Here is a 22200-nt window from a genome sequence, read left to right on the forward strand (position 1 = left end):
AGAATTCAATAGATTAAAACATTCTGCCAATTAGTTTTATTTTTAAAATGTATACAGATTTTTCATGTATTCGAAATTTATTTCTTTACAATCAAAGGTAATGCGGTATGTACTAAACAAAATAACTGAACGATTTGATTAATCTTCTTCGGTTCTGCCCAGTGCCTTTCCGTCTAGAATCTTCAAAGCAGGTCTGAGAGTTCGAGCCATCTTGCTCCTCCATTCGTCGGTTCGACTCAATTGCTGCTCCAGAGGATTCCCAACCAAAACGATGTGTTCCAGATAGGGAAGCTCCGCTAATTTCAAAATTTCGCTCCATTCTTTGATTCTGTTATTGGACACGTAAAGCACTTTCAATTTCTTCAACGCTTCGATCCCTTTCAATTTGTCGATCTGATTGTAGGAAGCCCAAAGTTCTTCTAGAGATTCCGAAAGCGCTTCAATTCCGGAAAGAGACTTTATTCTGTTTCTTCCTATGGATAGAATCCTAAGATTTTTTAATCCTACTAAATTACTAAGTTTTTCGATACAGTTGGTTGATAAAGATAATTTTTCGCATTTAACTAAAGTGGATGCGCTGGCATCTAACTTCTCTATGGAAGGAATGTGTCCGTAAAGATGGATGACCGTTGCTTCCGAAGCCTTTTGTTTATGTTTTTCTTCCCATTTCTTTAAAGCTTCTTTGAGAGAAATTCCTCTTTCCGACATTTTTGTTTATAGTTCTATTTCCTGTTATCATCCCCAGTTGCTATGACTACCGCTATAAACAATTCCAGAATCTATAATTTATTTTATTTTTAATAAACAAAATTTTATTTTTTGAATTTAAGATAAGATGAAACGAAATAAATGATATCTTTTAAAATTTAATTTGATAGATAATTAATCAAAAATAATAATAAATATAAATATTTGTTAAACTTGTAAGGTGTAGAGGGCGCAGGAGATATGCGCGTGGTTCCGACGATGTGGAGAAATATTAAATCTCTATCTTTTGCCAAAAATCTTTGTCTTAGACAAATTCAAACATCTTGTAGATTACTTGAAAGTGGTAAGATTTTTAAATATGAAAAACAAAATATTCACGTTTGAATTCTATAAATTACCTCTACTTCAAAGATAAAATTTCATTTCTTGTCCATGAAATTCAGTGTCTCAAATTGTCTTTATATCCTTAATTTCTTTAAGGAAGTATCTTTATAAATTCTTACTTTCAAAGATACTTAAAGTTCTCTTTTTGAGAAGTCAGATCTCAAAGAACTTTATATAATTTAATTGGACTTAAGCTGGATATGCAAACCAATGACAGTTAATGTTACCTATGGTTCCAAGATGGCGGCTCGTCTCTGATTCCAGCAAATAGAAGAAGGGAAACAGTGGGGTCACACATTCTAACCTAACCTAACCTATTCTAATAAATTACCATAATTATTACCAACAAAATTATTAGAATGGGTTAGGTTAGTTTAGAACGTGCGTCCCCACTGTTTCCTTGCTGGAATCGGACGAGCCGCCGTCTTGAAACCGTAGGTAATATTAATCCCAATGACGTAGTCCGTTACAAATAAAATAGGCTACGTCATTGGCTTGCTTATACAGCTATATTAAAGTTGCTTCACTAGGCAAAATGCACCTATTGTCAATGGATAGGTTTAACGAATGGTATCGATTCTGCATGCGTGGCCATTGGGAGAGAGATCTGAGGATTTTCCTCCTGGCCTAGAGACCTGTAGTGGGTTCCTACCAGGGCCGAATTTACATAAGGACATTTGGTGCCGGTGCCCGGGGCCCCCATGAAACTGTGTTTAAACATAATTTTTTTTTTCTATTACTGCGACAGCCTAGTGTGGACAGCCTAGTTTCTGGTCAATTTTCACATGAATTGACTTAAGTCAATTGAAGCCATAAAACATAATTTACTCTGGGTTCTGAAGGGGTTTCACGAAAATGACTTCAAAGCATGTTTCGAGGATTGGAAAAACCTGACAATGACCATTTAAAACAGAAGAAAATGTTTGTTTAGACGACAATTACTTGCTGGTTTAATGGTAATTGCTTATTTTTATTATTTACCAGTAGTATCATGGTGACTGTATTAGGAAAAACCTTGACATATGTGCATATGTGCACCTTGCAGTGGAAGGGGATTACTTTGAAAGAAATGAAATAAATTTTGATGTATAAATTCAACTCTGTGTTTTAATGAACAATTCCTGATACTTTCTGATCATGGGTATTTTATATTTCAGAAGATACCGTACAGCAGCAGTGGCTTGAAATAAGCACTATAGGCCCCAAAGAAAAATAAAATTACAAAACGAATGTCTCAATTTTTATTCTATAATAATTATAAAAATTATTATAACTATTAAAATTAATGTTTTTAGAAAAAACTAACGTTTTTGAATCTTCATCGAGATCTTCTTCAGGTTTGTTAATGGAATGACTTTATATGTACCGGTAGTCACGGGTGAAGTTTGTTTTTAATGTTTTTATCAAAACTAATACCAATCAAAACAGTATACAAAATAAAAACATTCTATTAGAGCAGTTGTGTGCCTTCTGTCTTTTTGTGAGAGCACTGTTAAAAATGAGGACCAAAGAAAACCAAACCTGGGAAAAAACCTATGAAACATTGGAAATTTTCGGGGAAAAAATGTTACATAGGTATTTTTCAATTAAATTAAAATAATTAGTTTTACACAATAAAATATATGTATGTTTACAATAACCTTATTTTTAAATGAAATGTACAACTTCCTAGTTGAAATTTAGTTGAAAGTACAGTGTTTTGTGTAAATTTCTAAATCATCAAATTTGCCTACTCTTAAAGGGAAGCCCCCACCGAATTTGTGCCCAGGGTCCCTGGATTGGTAAATCCGGCCCTGGTTCCTACCCCCTATAAAGTTAATGTTATTTTTACTAACTGAAAATTACCAAATAGGTAAGATTTAAGACTTGTTTTTAATAATAAAGAACCATTCTATGCATATCATTTATAGAAAAAAAATAAACAAAAGAGCCCTGCTCTATCCCTGTACCCGATATAAGCTCTCGACAGCCCTGCGTGCGTGCCCGTATGCAAAGCTGGATTTAGATTTGTGACACTAAGTTACGACGGATTAATAAGCCGTATAATTGAGCGACGATATTTTACGTTTATCCGTCGTCTTCGATATCTTTGTTATTTTAAGTTAAAAAAATATGATTATAAACGTGCCCTCGATAATTAAAATAAATTAATCTAGAATGGAATAGTTATAAATATATTTACTTTTTTTATTTCAGAAAAAAGTAAGGTTGTTCCGGAAGAACCGCTTGGTGAAAATGATGTTTTTTGCGAAGGATTTGTTAACAGAAATCCAAGAAATCTGGAACAGATGTTTCTTGCACGAAAACCTTCGGGATATGGGCTTGAAATGATAAACAAATCCTATTGGCATAAGTAATGATATATTTTAACTTTATATGTTTTTTTAGAATAATATATATAATATAAACATTTTTTTATTTTAATTTTTTTAATGTTACAGAATATATTTTAAAATGTTCAAATTCTTTCTTAAAATAATAATTCTAAATAAATATTTCAGATTGGAATTAAAGAAATCTAGTCGTTATGTAACAGGTAACGTAGTTCATAACAGTGGAGAGATTGTTATTTCAGCTTCATCAAAAGAATGGGGAATTAGTAAACAATTGTATAGGTAAGTTCATAACTAAATGATTATATTAGAAAATTCCTCACATATATATAAATAAATTATAATTCATTGTAAAAAATATTTAGAAATTTTAATCTCAAAATTTGGAATTTTTATTTTTAGGAACTAATGAAATAAATTATAAATGAGATATGACAGCCAACGTTAACAGAGTACAGTAGAGCGTCGTTTATCCGAATCAATTGAAGACTGGGGTTGTTCGGATAACCGATTATGTACGAAAAAAATATATTAACCTATCTGAGGTTGAAATTTTTCTCTGTTGCGTGTCGCTTCACGTTGAATTTTCGTCGATTTTATGCCTAACGAAAATTTTTATAATAATAATCGAGGCTATTGTATCGTTAAAAATTATTTCTTTATTTTGTACAAACAAAATAAATATATTGAAAAATATAAAAACAAAAACATCATACTTTAGAAGTAAATCTAGTATCAAAAATGTTCGATTCGGCACGACGCGGTCCGACCTGAAAGCTTTCGGTTAACAGACGTTTCGGTTGACCAGCTTTCGGATAAACGACGCTCTACTTTAGTTTTAATGAGTATTAATAAAACATTTGATATCTATCTGTACAGTTTCAGTATATTTTGCATATTGATTAAATATAAAAAAATATGAGATAATAGAATATAAAAAAAATCCAGCAACAAGTTGTGTAACTTTTCCAGCTGTTTTTTAATTAAAAATACCTTTTATATTATTAAGCAAAAAATTAGTGTGACACCATCTGTTATGAGATTTTGTTATAAAAAACTTTTTATGTTTTTATTTACTACATAATAGAAAAATGCTTAATTTTGAGGGTAGGGATGAGTTTTATAAAAAAATTAATTTTAATAATGAGTAAAATTTTTATTAGTCCACCTCTCTCAAGATATGACACATGACACCCTCTTGACCTTTAACCACCAAAATTTAATAGCATTATAAATGCCCCTCATACACAAGCCACCGTGCCAAATTTCGTTTTTTAATCTTTACCCCATCCTGAGATATTAAGCAAAATAGATGCCTATATACATATACACACATTCCACAAAATTTTTTTTACTTTTTTGGATTCGGATCTTAAAACACGGAAATTTGCAAAAAAACTCGGAGAATCAAATTTGACACGATCCTAATATTTTCCCATGTTATGTATATATAATAGCTGGAAAAGTAAAAATATGAACTCCATTAAAAAAAAAAATAACTTGCCATAACTAAAAACAAGATATCTCAAAGATTTCATAACAGTATGGTTTTCAGGCAGATTACTGACAAAATTTAAAATATATTAATTGTAAGCATAGTTAAGATATAAATTTTTAAAATATATACTAGATTTTCTGTTTGTAGAATATTTTTATCTATTTTTTAAGCTGAAGTTCTCTAATGAAAATGCTAAGAAAAAATTAAAAGTATAATTATTTTCTGTAATTTAATGAATATGATGACAGTGGTACTTTTACTTTGAATGCCAAATTTGACAAAAATTCAGAGTTCAAATGATGCTTCAAAGTTCAACTGCATGCAGAATGAAAAATGCACTTGAAGCGTAAAATAAGCTTCTGAACAAAGCATATAATCTCAAATGAGCAATACTGTTTTAAAATTCACAACTGTTATAATTAAATTACACATCTATGTCAAGTAACCTTAACTGTTAGAAAAACTTCACAAAAACTTTCTGTTCAACCCAATATAACCTTTACTTATTAATCATGGTGTCTGAGAAGTGTTTTGAAGCAACAAAGTCTAACCAGTAAGCGGAAGGCTTGAAAAAGACTAAGAGGAAAAGAACTTATTGTAAATCATGAAAACATGGCTGCCAGATCTGCCATGTGTATGTGTGGTGGATCATGGCAGCCATGTTCTGAAGTTGGCAATTTATTTTATTTTTCATGATTTACATATTTTATTATTGTTCTTGTGTTTTAATTTATTACTAGACATTTAATTGAGTTATTTTTTACCTTAAATTGTGTTTTTGTTGTTTTAAGGTTATTGAAATGAGTGTTGTTTAGAGCCTGGAAATGAATTAATTTGCTTTCCATTATTTCTAATGAAAAAAATTACTTAGGAGTTCGAATGGCCTTCTGCAATGAATTAAATTTGAAGTACGAGGCACCACTGTATCAATAATTTTGAACAAACATAAATGCAACTGAAACACAGCTTAAAAATAATTAATTGCAGAACAATAATTTTCACACACAGTGATTTAAACAGAAGCAAACATGCAGATTGGTTATTAATTTGAAACTGAATGTCTAATAGCCAGATTTATAGGGTTAACCCTATAAATTCATTGTAAAAACTAGAAAAAAAAAATCTAGGACAAAAATATATATATATTAAAATTGTACAAATAGATAACATTGAAGACTTATAGAAAAAAGAAAATCTTTTGAAGTCTTCTAAATGTCCTTTCACAATCATCGGGACACAATCAACACTGGCAGAATTGACCTTCCTTTATAGGCTCTTTCTCATCTATACTTGTACAATTTTAAAATATATATTTTGACCTGGATTTATTTTTAAAAAGTTTTTTTACAATGAAAATTTTGAAGATATCCAACATCATAGAACTTTTATACAATTTACATAAATATAGGTGGGGAAGAGCCTATAAAGGAAGGTTAACTTCACCATTCTTGATTGTATTCTTGATCAGTGATTGTGAAAGGACATTTAGAAGACTTTAAAAGTTTTTCATTTTTATATAAGTCTTCAATGTTGTCTACTTGTAAAATTTTAAAGCCCTATTAATTCAATTAATTAAATATATAATATATCTAAAACTTAGTTTTTTATCCTGTATCATTATTCATAATTAGAAATTAAATTTATTCCAAACTAATTTATTTAATTTGGAAGAAACGATCAACCCATAGTGAGGTGTGAATGTACAGTACATCTTCCTTACACCGGATGTGTTAACAGTTACACTATCTAAACCTTTTGCCTGATCTTTGCTTCCAGGATTCTATTAATTAAAGTACTGTTCATACTTGCCAACCTTTAGAATGGGGAATAACTGGGATGTTGTTAGAAAAACTCTGATTTTCGAATAAAAACACTGACAGCATAAAAACTGAAAAAGTTCTTTATTAATTAACATTGATATTGCACCAATTCTTATATTAAATACCTTTAATAAACAAAATTTAATGTTTAATTGATCATTTCCATTACCAGTTTTTGTGGATTTTTTTAAGCCTAAAATCATTGGTTTTTTTCAATAACTTAGATGAAACAAGGAACTTTTATTGATATAGTCTTTATTACTGGATATGGAGATATGGATATGCATTTTGGGTTTTAATGACTCCTCTTCAGCCCTTAGATCTTATCAAAACATATAATAGTTATAAATTACATTACGCATGTTTAAAATTTAATGTTATCTCTGCATATGATATAAAGCTATTGTCATAAACACTGTCAAGAGTATAGCAATAACTTTATACTCTTTAACATCACAACTTAAAAATGGTCAAATATTTTATGGGACACATCATAAATCTACACCTAGATTTGTGATATGTCCCGTAAAACCTACCACACTTCAAGTCAAACTTCAAATCCAAGTTTGGATAGGCGCTATCCCCCTGGCCACCAGCAAGGCTTCGGCTACAGCAGTATGACTCCTTGCCCCACTAGCTTCGGCATGCAGGCTGTGGCCCCCAGGTCAGCACTATGTGCAAAGCCCAGTCTTTCTTCTGAGAAGCTGATTCTTTGTTTACTGGACAGAAGGAGCTTTACGTGATCTGTGTTATCATGGGTTAAGGCATAGTCGACTGCATTTGACTGCCTTTGCATTCAAAACATCAGCCCCGTGCCACTGGGGTGGATGCGGGAGTTTGCTTTGTGTCTCTCAGATTCCAGAGGGTAAGGATTGTCAGATCCATGGCCTCCAGTCTCTGTACCGATGCAGGAATTTAATCCAGAAGTTTTGGTGTCCACTGTGTGCTCTTATGTGTAATCAGGGACTTTACTCTTTAGCCCAGGGTACAGTGTCCATCTCACTACAAACAGACTATTTAACTGTTGCAAGTAGGGGGTCTCGGGACCATTCCACCGAAGTGGAGGGTTCCTACCATGTTTCGGCAGCGCCCCTGTCGAGTGCCACCACACCGCAGGCCATCGAGTGCCTACACTTCCATCGGCAGGACTACCAACTTGCATCAGACATGTCCAAACAACTACACTCTGTTTATTTCGTCCGAAGACAAGACCTTTCTGGGAATCCTGTTTGTTACGGCTACACCGACCATCCTCCAGCTCTGGACTTACTGAGGGCTCATTTTGGCCCTCTTATTGCCAATACTATTAAGAATGGCCCCACTCCTCGACCACACCAGTCTCCCTTCTGTTTTGATGTGAATCTGCCATCCACTATGCCAAATTGCAGCTCTATTTGCTGTCTGCTCAGAGATAGGTTCCAGTTTAGAGAGCTGTTAGAAACCCTGACAGGCTGTGGATAGGGACACAGTGCACGGACAACAAGCTTTATTAAGGCCTGGTACACAGACCCAAAGCCCATGATACTCTGACACGTCTGGAACCTTAGGCTCGAGTCAAAAGACTCCATCAATGGCCAAGACCAAGATGAGTCTTTCGGGACCCCAATACTTGTCGCCTCTTGCCGCTAGGCCCCCTGCCTCATCCAGGCCAGTTCCCTACCTGGGGGGACTGTAGCACTGCTCCAATAATTTGGTGAACTGTAAGAGTAATTCATTTCCTTCCATTGATGAGTCTGCCATAATTGATTTAACTGCCAACATGATGGCACTAAAGTTGCCAGACTTGAGGATAAAATTTATCTTATCTGCCATTTAAAATTATCACATTTGAGCTAAAATTCTCCTACATATACCAACATACATATATAAAATATTAATCTTGTTTCTTTTCCAATTGAAGGAATCTGAGAACATTTTTCTGTTTTGCTTCAGTCATTAGTAATAAAATAAAATGTCTTTGGCATATATATTGGTGTTAGACTTGTTAAATGAAGTGTTCATGTGATAATATCAAATTTAGAAAAAAAAAACAGATAAAAAGCAACCCATCCACTGACTGAGCATACAAAATGCTGCTAGTCAGTGCCAAATGCTGATGGTTGGCAACTATGTCTGTTAATCATCTTGCTAACAGATATTTCTTTCAGATTAATCTAAATTATGTAATTTATTTTAAATTTAATTTTACAATTATTAATCTTGATGCAAGCTATCAGCCTAACTACCCAACTTTGGACAAATCATTTAGTTGATTAATGAAATCAGTAGCCCAAATGTCCAGTAAATCTGGTAATTAGATAATTTGGTTTAAAAATGATTTATAAACAGATATTTCATATGATTATACGACAGTAAAGTTTGGTGAATGGAAACGGTATTTTTAAGATTAGCGATTTTGGAAAGTGAAACTTCATACAGAGTACAGCTCAGACATTGCATTAACAAGTCAGGTCTTGTTTTTGACTGAAACCTGTAGCTTGTGTATGTGCATGATTACATGAGCTGTGTATGCGATGATTATCATTAGTGAGAAATGGAGCAACAAATCAACATTCTGCTTTAAGTTGGGTAAAACTGCACCAGAAACTTATGACATTCTGTTTACAGAGGTGAAACAATGACAAAAAGGTGTTGATTCAAACATTTCCATGAAATTTGCAGACATTTCAGACATCCAAATGAATGTGACATCCATCATGAAGGTGATATCAAAAGAAGATTTTTCTAAAGTTTTCTGGTATTTATACAAACATTGTCAAAAGTAGATTGTATCACAGGGTGATTCTTTGAATGCCAGTAAAGTTTTGTTTTTTTTTTGTGAAATGCAATCATTTTTTTTGGTCATTCACCAAACTTTATTGTCACACCTTATATTACATTTGATGTGTAAATTTTTTTTCTGACAGAAATTATTGCTTATTTTCACATATCAATAAAATAGTTTAGAGAATTTTAAAAATAATCTTGAAACTATATTTAACTTACTATACAAAATTCAATATGTTTGTAAACTAAACTGTATTACTTACATAACATTGAATAAAATGAAATTGAGTATAGTTTTAATAAAACATTTTACTTGTAAAATATATATACAGGGTCTTCCAAAAAGAATTCTGCCATTTTAAATTATTGTAATCATGTTAATTACTGCCTGAGAACATTGTAATGTACATTAAAACATTGGAAAACTGTCCAAGTTTTACATTTTCCCATTACACCTTCTCAATTTGTGTACCTCGTGTCACATGACACATATCCAACAGACACTCAAATTCTTCCTACACTTGTTACAGTATATCCATTGTCACTCCTCCCATGGCAGCCATAATTCTACAGCTCCTGCAGAATACACAAGTTGCACAATGACAAGTGATTCCAACTTTGTTGCAGAACATAAAATGCCTTCTCTGTTGTGGAGTTGCCATATTTGTTTAAGTGCTTTCTAGAGGCAGTAGACAACAAGATGATTGAATGCAGTTGGGACTTGGAGAGTCACTTTATTAATTGGGATGCATTGCATACTTCTAAGATAATAATTAACAAAATTACAATAATTTAAAATGGTAGAAATTATTTTGGAGTACCGTATATTGAAGTTTTTGATTACAGCGAGTTGAGGTAATTTATGTAATACATATTATACAATTACATTTTTACTTAGTGTTAATACTTTAAGATTTATTTTATGTAAAACTTATTACAGATTAATTTAATAATCAAACTTTATTATTTAAAATTTAACAAGATTCAATGTATAAAAGTTTAATGCAAGGATTATTATTTTATTTTAGTAATACAGATTTGTGTGCTGTAGAAAATGTAGGAAGAGTATTAGCTCAGAGATGTCTAGAAAGTGGAATTCTTTTTGTTTATTGTGATTTTACTGCAGAAGAATTAGCATCTAATAGAGTATGAACCATTTTATTACTTCTGTGGTTTTATTTTTGTTTTGCTCTGATTATTTTAGTGTTTTGTGAATGTTTTTGCCATATGAACAGTTGCCAGAATTTTTGTTTACCTCTGATCATTTTATTGATAAAAAATATAATACAAGATATGAAATTCATGTTTTAAGGGATGAAAATAAAAACAAAAATAATTTAATATCAAAAACATTTTAATCGAAATATTTTTGAGAAAGGTCAATATGGTTCAAAGTTCAATGATGGTGATTAATTTCTTCTTACACTTTAAAGAGTGATAATAATAAATTAATTTAAAATTATGATAATTTTTGAATGAATTAAAATATAGCGTAGTCAAATCTTAATACAGGTATACCTCGACTTACGTCCCTCTCGAGTTACATTGTTCCCGATTTTACGTCGTTTGTCAAAAAAGTATATGGAAAAATAAAAATCAAGTTTAAGTCATTTTATTCGACTTTAAATCCATCCGCCACAAACACTGAAGTTGTAATATCACTAGAAAAGCGTTGAAAGCACATAAAATCATATTAAAATATGTACATTTACAGTAAATGTTAATATAATCATCATAAATCCTAGGGAACGAACCATGAAAACATCCGTGTTTCTGTGTTGTCGTCTTATTTAGCGGTCTTTAAGTGCTCATTATTGGTGTTTCCTCCATTATTGGCGTTTAGTTATGACGTAAGTCGAAACTACAACTTACGTCGTAACTACACAAGTAAATTTGACTTACGTCGCCGCTCCTGGAACCAATTACCGATGTAAGTCGAGGTATACCTGTATAGCATCCTCCTTTACAATGCCATACTCATAAATACCAGTGAATTACTCACAAACAGATTTTTCCCTTAAATATTAAATAGAGAATGTCTAGATCTATTACTAGATATACAATTTTACATTGTAAAAGGCATTGTTATCATCAAATTTTGTGACTTTCAAACTCTAACTTCAAACTCTGTAACTTCAAACTTGTGTGTAGATATCATTGTTTTGTATTATTATTATTGTTTGAGATCCTTTGGTTTAGTGTCCATTTTGGAGGCGAACAAATTGCACTTTATTGAGTTTTGACTCCATCTTCTTGATCTTGTATCTTATTATGAGTATATTTAACATGTTTATTTAAATGTATGTATGTATGTATGTACCAAACATTGTCATGATAGGAGCTGTATACTGTGTATCGGCAGAGACACTCATCCAATATATATAACCTACAGAGTCATTATGGTAAATCTGGAATTTCTTCACAGGCAATCTTAGGGAGTCTTGGAGATAATATTATTAACAAAAGTATATGCATGTCAAGTCACTCAAGAAGAAAGTACTGATAAGTCAACAACTAGAACCTGCTTAGGCGTGTTATGAGAAAACAAGTGAAGAGCTGCAATACTGGAAATGTTTTGCACTGGAAAGTTGCTCTGTGAGAACAACTCACAAATCATGGTTTGGTTGCAAGAAGACACAAGTTTACAACATGGCCAAAAAGTTCAGGGAATCTGATAACAAGGAGAATGTGACTCCTTACACGGCAGTTCACAGTAGGTGTTCTGATCGCAAGAGAATTTGGAATTTAAAGCAAGTTGAAAGAGAAGATCAATCAGGATGGTGCACAGAGTGTGAATGATCTTGTAAAAGAAATGGGCATGGGTGGTTGATGATCAGTCTGGTAGTGCATAAGGACCTGCAATACTTGACTGAGAAGAGCAAGGACAGAAAACCGAATGCTCGGATTCTGATCCTCTGACTCGTGGCTTCCTATCCAGCCCTGACTGCAGTTTCCTTGACAATTACATGTAGGGCATAATCAAGGCAAAAGTAAATGCCAAGGGTGCTTTAAAGGCTTTCATTACAAAGGGATAATAAACATGGACAGGGAGCAGGTCAAGTGCACCTGCAACTGTTTCAGGTCAAGGCCAGAGAAGGTTGCAGAAGCTGATGGAGTATACATAGAATAATTTCTTTCTGTATGTTGTGTACTATTTTTGTGTTAGACTTGGCGCTTATCGGAAAGATTGGTAAAAAGGCAGTTGGACTAGCGTAACCGGTTATGTAACAAAAGAACAAAGAATGCGCAAAGATTACACACGGTCTTAACTTACAGAAGGTCAGCGCTGGAAAGGGGAGAGTGAAATGAGGTCACTTTCCCCGAGGGGTCAACAACGCCACCAACCTTTTATTACGTCAGAACATCTACAAAACATCGCGATCGTTGATTCCAACACACCCCTCAACGATTGATCGTTAATACAGTTCGATATCGCGAGTAAATTTATTAACCTTATTCGCGTCTAGCGGCTTTGTTAACAAGTCGGCCGTCATCCGTTCACTCGGACAATAAATTACAGTAATTTCTCCCGAATTCTTTAAATCGCGTACAAAATGGTATTTTGTGTCGATATGTTTCGTGCGCTGTTGTGCTTTTCCTAATTCTAAAAGTCGTATACAACTTTGATTGTCCTCGAATATTTTGATAGGTGTCGTAATCGGTAGATTTATTTCTTCTAGAAGTCGTTTCATCCATACAGTTTCTTGAGTAGCTTCTGCCAAGGCTACATACTCCGCTTCAGTGGACGAAAGTGCTACACACTGTTGCTTTTTACTGACCCAATGAATAGGACTTCCTTTTAGCAAGAGCAAACATCCTGTGTTTGATTTGTGGTCTATACGATTGCCTCCCCAGTCGGCGTCTGCATAACATTTAAGTTCTAATTCTTTGTCGATATTTCCTAATTTAAGTTTCTTCTTTTTTGTCGAATTCAGATAACGAAAGATTCTTTTTACTTCCACCCAATCACTTTCCGAAGGTTTTGTTACTTTCCTCGCTAATATCGATGTACTTATCGCAATATCTGGACGCGAGTTAGTCGCTAGATATAATAAAGATCCAATAGCACTTCTGTATACACTGTTGTTTTTGAACGTATCAGGCATTTCATTTCTTCTTAAGTATCCTGTATCCATAGGAATATTAGACGGTCTTGAATCGGATAAGTTAAATTCTCGCAATTTATTTTCGATATATCTTTCTTGGTGGAGTGAAAATATTCTGTTTTCGTCTCTTTCCAATTGTATTCCCAGATAATATTTTAAGTCACCTAAATTCTTGATTTTAAACATATCCTTCATTTCGGTTTCAAATTCGGTTAACGTATGTTCGTCTGTGGCCATTGCTATTACGTCATCTACATGAATTGCTAAATACAAACATCTTTTATGGCCTCTGGTGTAAAGACAGGGATCGGCCACGCTTCTTCTAAATCCCTTAGATAGCAATGTTTCATTGAATTTTTTATTCCATTCATTCGCTCCTTGTTTCAAGCCATATATATTTTTCAATAATTTGCAAACCATGTCCGGTGATCCTTCTTCGTATCCTTCGGGTTGTTTCATGTATACCTCGTGGGATAAGTCTCCATTTAAATAAGCTGTTTCGATGTCATAATGCTTAACTTTCATGTTCTTAATTCCGGCTATAGTTAGGAGTGTTCGAAGGGTGGCAGTTTTGATCACGGGGGCATATACGTCATCGTAGTCGAAGCCATACTTTTGTGTGTATCCTTGAGCGACTAAACGAGCCTTAAAACGGTTAACTTTATTGTTTTCGTCCCTCTTAATTTTATATACCCATCTGCTTCCTACTGCAGTTTTACCTGGAGGTAATTTCGTAATTTTCCATGTGCCGTTATTTTTCATGGCTGCTATTTCTTGATTCATGGCTTCGCTCCATTCTTTGGAATGTTTGCCTGCGATTGCCTCGCTATATTCTCTCGGTTCTACTGCATCCTCTGTCACTGATAAATTTATTGTTTCAATTAACCTTATAGGAGGTACTCCCTTAGTAATTCTTTCCGATCTCCTTAAATGTATGCCAGATTCTTCCATTTCTTGTTCCCTTGTTTTCGTTTTGCATTCTTCTTTTAAATTCGTGTTATCAACAATTGTAACTTGTTTCGAATTTTCATTATCATCGTGTATATCGATTTCGGAGTCTCTGTGCTTGACGTTTTCCAGAAAGTGAACATTTCTGCTTATTGTTATCTTATCAGTTTTCGTGTCAATTAATCGATAAGCTTTCGATGCTCTCTCGTATCCTACAAAAATTAGTTTCGTGGCTTTAGGTTCTAGTTTCTTTCGATCTTTAGGTTTAATAACATAGGCTGAGCATCCAAAAATTCTTATATGCGAGAGGTTTGGCTTCTTTCCATGCCATTTTTCGAACGGAGTTGTTTCACTCGCTTTAGTAATTAATCTATTCTGTAGGTAATTTGCACTATTCACCGCTTCTCCCCAGTATTTATTCGGTAATCGAGCATCAATTAACATGCATCTTGTCATTTCTGTCAGGTATCTATTCTTCCTTTCTGCTACTCCATTTTGTTGCGGGGAATAAGGTGCCGTAGTTTCCCATAGAATACCTTCATTTTTAAAGAACGTCTTTAAGTTGGTACTTGAAAATTCACCTCCTCTGTCCGATCTGATTCGTTGAGGAGTTCTTCCAAATTTTGTTTGTACATATTTAACATATTCCTTTATTTTATCGGGTACTTCACTTTTATGTTTAAGAAGATATATTTCGGTGTACCTACTGTAATCATCTATCATGGTTAAAATGTATTTGTTGCCTCTCGGTGTTGCTGTTTGCATTGGTCCGCATACATCAGTGTGTATTAATTCAAGTAATTGATAGGTTTTGGTTTCCGATTTCCTTGGAAAACTTTTAGTAGTCATCTTGGCCTCGATGCAATACTCACAAGGTTTGAATATGCGACATTTCTGAATATTTATTCCTGTAGCCAATTGTTTATTCTGCATCGAAATTATAGAGTTCATGTCACAGTGCCCTAATCTTCTATGCCATAAATGGATGCATTCCTTCGTATCATTAACCACTGTAAGCGCTTTATGTGATTTATCAAGCTCATACAAACATGTGTTTGCTGTTGCCGATGCTACTGTTACTCCGTTTTTCTGGATAGAGCAAATGTTCCCTTTAAATTTTATGGTAAACCCTAATGTCGTTAGTCTTCTGACTGAGATTAAATTTCCTTTAAGGTGTGGCACATATAGCACGTCTTTCATATATATTCGACGTCGTTCGTTATTTTCATCCAAGCAGGTTATCATTACATTGCCTTTACCTTCAGTGTATAGGGCTTGACCATTGGCTAGTATTACTCTCTCTCTCTATGTTTACTATTAATGGTTGTGAATAAATACTTCTCGCAACACATATGTGACGAAGCTCCCGAGTCTACGTACCATTGATGAATCTCGTTTTGTGTTCCTGTCTTAAAACATACATAGGATTCCTTTTCCGGGTGTTGTTCATCACTTTCCGCATAAATTTTGTTGATCTGATTTGGATGTTTTTCTTTCCATGTTGCATATTTCCTACATTCTTTCTTTACATGTCCCTGCTTTTTGCAAAAATAACAACTTTTGAGCAAATTTCTTTTCTGAGTTACTGGGTGTGCTCCCACTTTAAATGCTTTATCCGCTTCACATTCTTCATTTGATGAGGTCTTTCTTCTTGAGTGTTCTTCGATTAATTTATTACGTACTAACTCCTGAGTTAAATCTTCTTCTGGACGAGTCTCTAGTGCTGTTATTAAAGTGCTATAGCTGTCTGGCAAGCTACTAAGTAATAATGCTATCTTTAATTTCTCAGCTAGAGTTTCTCCCAGTGCCGTAAGACGATCAACCATTTCCTCCATGTTGGCCAAGTGTATCTCCATGTCGCCGTTTTCTTCTAGTTTTAAATTGCAAATTTTCTTCAATAGGTAAACTTTATTTGATAGTGTAGACTTAACATGGTGTTTCCTTATGGCTTCTCAAGTTCCTTTAGCTGTAGTTTCCTTTCTTACTAATGGCAGTTGATTGTCTTCCATCAGGAGGCCTATCATGGCGCGTGCCTTTCCGTCCTTTGTTAACCAAGATGAGTCAGGATCCGAGGGTATTTCCTTTTGTATTACGTCCCATAACTCATCTTTTATCAACAGCAATTCCATATATCTTATATTTCCAAATGTGATAATTGTTGTTGTTCAATTTAGTGATGGCAACGTAACTTTTATCCGCCATTGTGAAGTCTTTTGTTCTCACCGAATATTCTTCTTGCGTAAATTTATTTAGTTTATATTATTCCTTGAATTTACCTTTATCTTTTCCTTATGCTTAATTAGTTGTTGCCGTAACTGGGCCCATAACCTGTTAGACTTGGCGCTTATCGGAAAGATCGGTAAAAAGGCAGTTGGACTAGTGTAACTGGTTATGTAACAAAAGAACAAAGAATGCGCAAAGATTACACACGGTCTTAACTCACGGAAGGTCAGCGCTGGAAAGGGGAGAGTGAAATGAGGTCACTTTCCCCGAGGGGTCAACAACGCCACCAACCTTTTATTACGTCAGAACATCTACAAAACATCGCGATCGTTGATTCCAACATTTTGTACCAATTTTCGTAAAAATATATTGATTTTTTCCTCAAATTGCTTTTCATTGTATTGTAACTTCTTCGGATTTACATCGACGACTCTGTATATATTACATATATTAGGTATTAAAGGGGAGGAACTGCTGTATATATTGGATGATATTTGGAAGCTGCAGTAAGAGTCTAGAAGAGTTGCATGCGGCTCACAAGCCACTGTGGATATATGACATCTTATGATATTTTATCAATTATTTTTTAAAAAGAGGTAAACATAATTTATAAAATCTGATAAAGTAACAAGCAAATATTTATTATGACATCATCACAATGCTGGGCTGCAATTTTTAATCATATTGTTAATTTATTTAATTTAAAATGTATGCTTTTTACATGAAATTAGTGGTGGCTTTCCCCTGTACCTCATACTTTTCCTTCAATGATAGAGTCTTGCCGGTCATCTATCTAACACCTTCCAGGGAAAGTTTTGAATTGAAATAATGTGACTTCCAGTTTTCGTCGGAAGTTCTCGTAAAGTTAATCGGGGCCTTCTTCCCTTAAGGTTTCCATATCTGGTCTCAGATTTCATTTATCTAATTCTGTTCTCTAGATTAAGGAAAGACAGAGAGACAGATGGATTACTATGGATATTTATAGATATAAAATTTTTTAAAATTGCAGCCTAATAATTGTTATTTAATATAAAATGCTTATTTAAAGTATTTTTACAAATATTTTATCTAATACTATAATTGTAATAAGTGTTGTTTTTAAAAAAAGATGTTGTCTATTTTTTTATAAAAATAAATAAAATGCAAAGTATAAACTTTAGTGCAAAATGTGGAGAACAAGATTGATAATTCTTGTTTTGGTCCAAATATTTGTGTATTTTTGATAGAGAAGAGAATTTTCAAGAAACCCCTGGCTGGAGAAAGGATTTGCAAAGGAAGGAAGCACTAACAATTAGATCAGCAGTTGTATAATTGAACTCTGATGAATTTTCAGTTGAACAAGGTTTTACAAATATTTGCTAACAATCTCGGACTTTCAACAGTTCTCTTTTAATTGTGGTTACCAAAAATTCCTCTATTTTTCTGGTAATAAAAGAAAATATTGGTGTAATTATGAAAAATGAGTTGCACAAACAGCATTCAGAAGTATTATAGGGCAAGATTATTTATTAGTGGACACCATCCTCCTCCTTTTGCTATTCTTGCACAAAAGTTGTTTTAAAATAAAAGAACTTTGACCTTGATCATTGTATATTTCTAAACTAATTGTTAATAATGAAACTTTTTGTTTATATCAGGACAATGATAAAATAGTCAAATTAAGTGATTCAAAATCTTTTAATCCCTCTGGAAATGGCTCCCAATGTTCTATGTCTAATAATTTTTTTTTTATAAATGAGCTTTATGGCAGTTTGTATAAATCTTCTGCCAATGTTATATAAAATTGTTTTTTTTATAACTATTTGGATTAAATAAATTCTTTCTTCTTTCCTTTTGATAATTTATTTCATCACGTCAGTATATTTTTCTTGTCGAAATCCGGGCGACCTGCAATTTGAAAAAATTGTAGATCTATAAATTCCCACCGTCGTTCGTCCATCCGTCTACGTTTCCTTAATCTCGAGAATGGTGTTAGACGGATAAAAGTCGAGATCGGGTACGGAATGCTTAGGGGCAGGAGGTCCCGATTAACTATATACGAATTTCCGGTCCCGACCAGAAATCGTACGATTTCGATTAAAAAATTTTTTCCGAACGGATTTACGTAGACGACCGGCATGACTCCGTTGTTATCGGGAAAAGTACGGCGTATAGGGACAAGACACTACTAATTCAATATTCAGAACATATATTTTTATTTAAATTAAGAATATGATTAAAAATTACAGCATTAACTCGTACCTTTTATTTTGTCTGACTTTAAATTTGCTGCTTCTGGTAGAACTAGTCACAGAATTTTATTCATTATAATTCTTAAGTTGATTAATATGAATAGATTTTGACTACTTGTTAAAGTGAATATTTTTTATTTTTCTATTATATTGATTGCTCGCTCTTGTATTCCTCTTGCTATAATCTTTTATTTTATAATAGTTGAATTTTTTTTAATGCTTTGTCAGGATACTGTACCTTATTTAAGAATTTATGATGCGAGCATTAATGCTCACAAGTTTTTAGATAGTTAATGATGAAACTATCTTCCAATATCAAAGATCAAAATTTTACTGGATATAAGTTAATATAGTAAAATTCCAATTATCCGGATTGCTCTACGACTTTGTTAAAAATAGACACGTATATATACAAATAGGCACGTATACGTACCGGTACATGCCCATTTGTATATATACCGCACGTGCACATCATATTTATAGCAAAAGCAATTTTTTGCTAAACATAGAAATTAACTATATTCACTTGTAAGTACATTTCCACATTTAATATCAATATTTTATTTGCATATAATTATGTATATGTCTAGGTAATGGGGTTTTAGATTACAAAAATTATTATTTTAAGCAAAAATCCAATTACATATATCCACTAACCTTTTAATGCTTTGCAGTAAATTTTAACATATCGCAAACGTTTTTGGCCCACCCTAGGACTTTCTTCGGGTGGAATTCTACAGAAACTTTCCGGTGCGATTATCGTCTTATTTTGTTTCCGACGCATTCTAATTTGTATTCGAATTTCTTTTTAAAATTTTAAATGCACACCTACGTCAGTTTACTGCAAAGCATTAAAAGGTTAGTGGATATATATATTTATCAATGCTTTGTTTCTTGGATGACTCTTATTTTATAAAAATCCAATTATCTGGATATTTCACATTTTCAGACAGCTTGAGGTTCCAATTAATTCAGATAATTGGATTTTTAACTGTGTCAATTTAAAAAATATATATTTTTCTTTGCAGATAAAAATATTTTTGAAAGCATTAGAAGAAGGTGGTGTGACATTGAGTGAGCCAGATCAAATTAAACCTAGACAACATCCAGATCTATGATTATTGTTTAAGTGATTTTCAAACATTATGTAAATAAAATTTTATCCTAAATCTATATGAGAAATATTTTATTACTAGTATTTACAAAATTGTGCAATGATTTAATTAAACATTTTTAGTAATATCACAGGAAATACAGAAAAGGTTGTATTTGTCATTTATTTCATATTAATTATTTGGCTAATTTAAAATAAATTTTGTGTCTTTAATTGAAAACCGTTCTGTACAATAATTCATTATTTAATTTTCTGCAAAATAGCACATGTTGAGTCAATATTGCATTTGTTTGCTTATATGTATATTTAGAAACTTTATTGTAAAAGCTAAACCTATGATTTTTGAATCATTTTTAACATTCACATTAATATTAAATTTCATAGTTTCGATCAGTTTCTTTTTAATGACTTCTTTTTATCGACAATTTGAATTAAATGTGTTTGGGGTCGTCGAGAGCTCGTACGGAACTCGGCGTAGAACAATCCATTTTGCACCTTACTGGACTTCTTTAGCCTTTATTTATTTTATTTTTTTTGAACAAATGCAATACACGGGGTGTTTCTTTATTAATAGAAAAAGTCTTAAAGGATTTTATTTTCTGTTTGTAAAAATAACATTAATTTTATAGGGGATAGGAACTACTTGGCCCCTAAGTTCTCTCTGGATCTAGGGAAAAATCCCTAGCTCCCTCCTCTCAACAGCACTGTATACTACAATATCTAAGATAAATAGGAAAAAGTCTGAAAGTACTTGTAAAAGTTGGTGATCCATAAAATTAAATCCGAAATTATTTATTGTACTTAAATCTATGAAAATCCATTTTTCTCTGATTGAACAAAGTAGAGAAGGAAGGAATCAACAGAATCTGTACTGGGTAACTGGTATCGCGCAGTAACCAAGAATTAATGCCACAACTCCAAATATAGTAAGATATTTACGTTACCGTAAACTGTGCAGCTATAAAACTCGGCAATTTAGACAAGAGGATAAACAAATACGAAAATAGATCGAACGAACGGGCGAGCAACCTCTTGAAATTTCTGCCGGTGGCTAACATATTTTGGCTATCTAAAAAACTCCCGTCGTGGACCTAGCCAAACCCAAAAGGGAATGGCAGGAATCGGGAGTACTAAAAGGAGCCCTTGCTTCCATACCCATTGTGGGCCTTGCTAGGCCCACAATGGGTATGGAAGCAAGGGCCCTTTAATGCCCACGGAAATAAGAGGCAAAAACGGAAGAAACATCTAGTGAAGAATCTAGATTGTTATAGGTTTTGTTAAAAACTGTTTTTGAAAAACTAGAGAATATGATCAGTTTTCTAAAGATGATACTTGACAATGCTAAACTGTAAAAAGCCCTTCTCTTCCCAAGAGAAGGTAAGAAAATTCAAAATATTGACATATATGATTTTAAATATATGCTATACTTGTTTGGAATTAATCTTTAAAAATCAACCAAGTAGATTAACGAGTATTTAAATATTTCTTTAAACAAAGTGTAAAAGCTTATATAGAAATTAAGTTTTATTCAATGGTTTGAAATGCATATTACATAAATGTAATATGTATTTTTATAACTGGCTGGCGTTCATTTTCAGTAACAGCGCCATATTTCTTCCGGTGGTGATTTTTGGAACAAATTTCATATAATTCTCATTCTATAAAAAACTAATGTTAAAAATGTCCTTTTAAGTTTTGCGAAAAATTTTAGTGTGAAGGATCGAATCTACGTAATCGTGCCCAATTATTTTATTTTCTATTTCACTTTTTCTTGTAACGAAAAATCACGAAATCGAATCGAATTGAATTGTTTGATTTTTAATCACAAATTCTACACATTTAGCAATAATAAAGTGTAAAAATAACGGCGTCAAATACAATTTTTAAACATAAATATGATATTTCCGACTAAACGTCGCGTCATCGAAATTTATCACGAAACAAAAATGACGCTTTCTATATTAATTTAACGAAATAATTTAAAACATTATCGCCGAATATAAGCCAAACGATAAAAATTTCGACATTTAAAATTATTAAATATTGGATATGGACACGAGAGGGCGCCG

General features: G+C 32.9%; 2 protein-coding genes across 2 annotated transcripts; one reads left to right on the forward strand and one right to left on the reverse strand.

Moving 5' to 3' along the window:
* Positions 1-19: 19 nt before the first annotated feature.
* On the reverse strand, positions 20-779 carry LOC136983829 (dynein axonemal light chain 1-like). The gene has a single exon (XM_067280698.1). The coding sequence runs from the start codon at positions 706-708 to the stop codon at positions 139-141; it is 570 nt and encodes a 189-aa protein (XP_067136799.1). The 5' UTR covers positions 709-779; the 3' UTR covers positions 20-138.
* A 114-nt stretch (positions 780-893) lies between these two features.
* On the forward strand, positions 894-20190 carry mRpL18 (mitochondrial ribosomal protein L18). The gene is made up of 5 exons (XM_067280694.1): positions 894-1051; positions 3289-3445; positions 3594-3707; positions 10538-10655; positions 20046-20190. The coding sequence occupies exons 1-5, from the start codon at positions 949-951 to the stop codon at positions 20133-20135; spliced, it is 582 nt and encodes a 193-aa protein (XP_067136795.1). The 5' UTR covers positions 894-948; the 3' UTR covers positions 20136-20190.
* Positions 20191-22200: the final 2010 nt, after the last annotated feature.

Source organism: Centruroides vittatus, unplaced genomic scaffold, assembly GCF_030686945.1.
Source record: "Centruroides vittatus isolate TY-2023 unplaced genomic scaffold, ASM3068694v2 contig_89, whole genome shotgun sequence".
NCBI classification, from domain to species: Eukaryota; Metazoa; Arthropoda; class Arachnida; order Scorpiones; family Buthidae; genus Centruroides; species Centruroides vittatus.

What these genes read in the sequence shown, in the direction of transcription:
- LOC136983829 (XM_067280698.1), bottom strand. Translation starts at nt 708, where the DNA reads ATGTCGGAAAGAGGAATTTCTCTCAAAGAAGCTTTAAAGAAATGGGAA.
- mRpL18 (XM_067280694.1), top strand. Translation starts at nt 949, where the DNA reads ATGCGCGTGGTTCCGACGATGTGGAGAAATATTAAATCTCTATCTTTT. An exon ending in AACAAATCCTATTGGCATAA is followed by an intron (nt 3,446 to 3,593) that starts GTAATGATATAT and finishes TAAATATTTCAG; the next exon opens with ATTGGAATTAAAGAAATCTA. An exon ending in AAGAATTAGCATCTAATAGA is followed by an intron (nt 10,656 to 20,045) that starts GTATGAACCATT and finishes TTTTCTTTGCAG; the next exon opens with ATAAAAATATTTTTGAAAGC.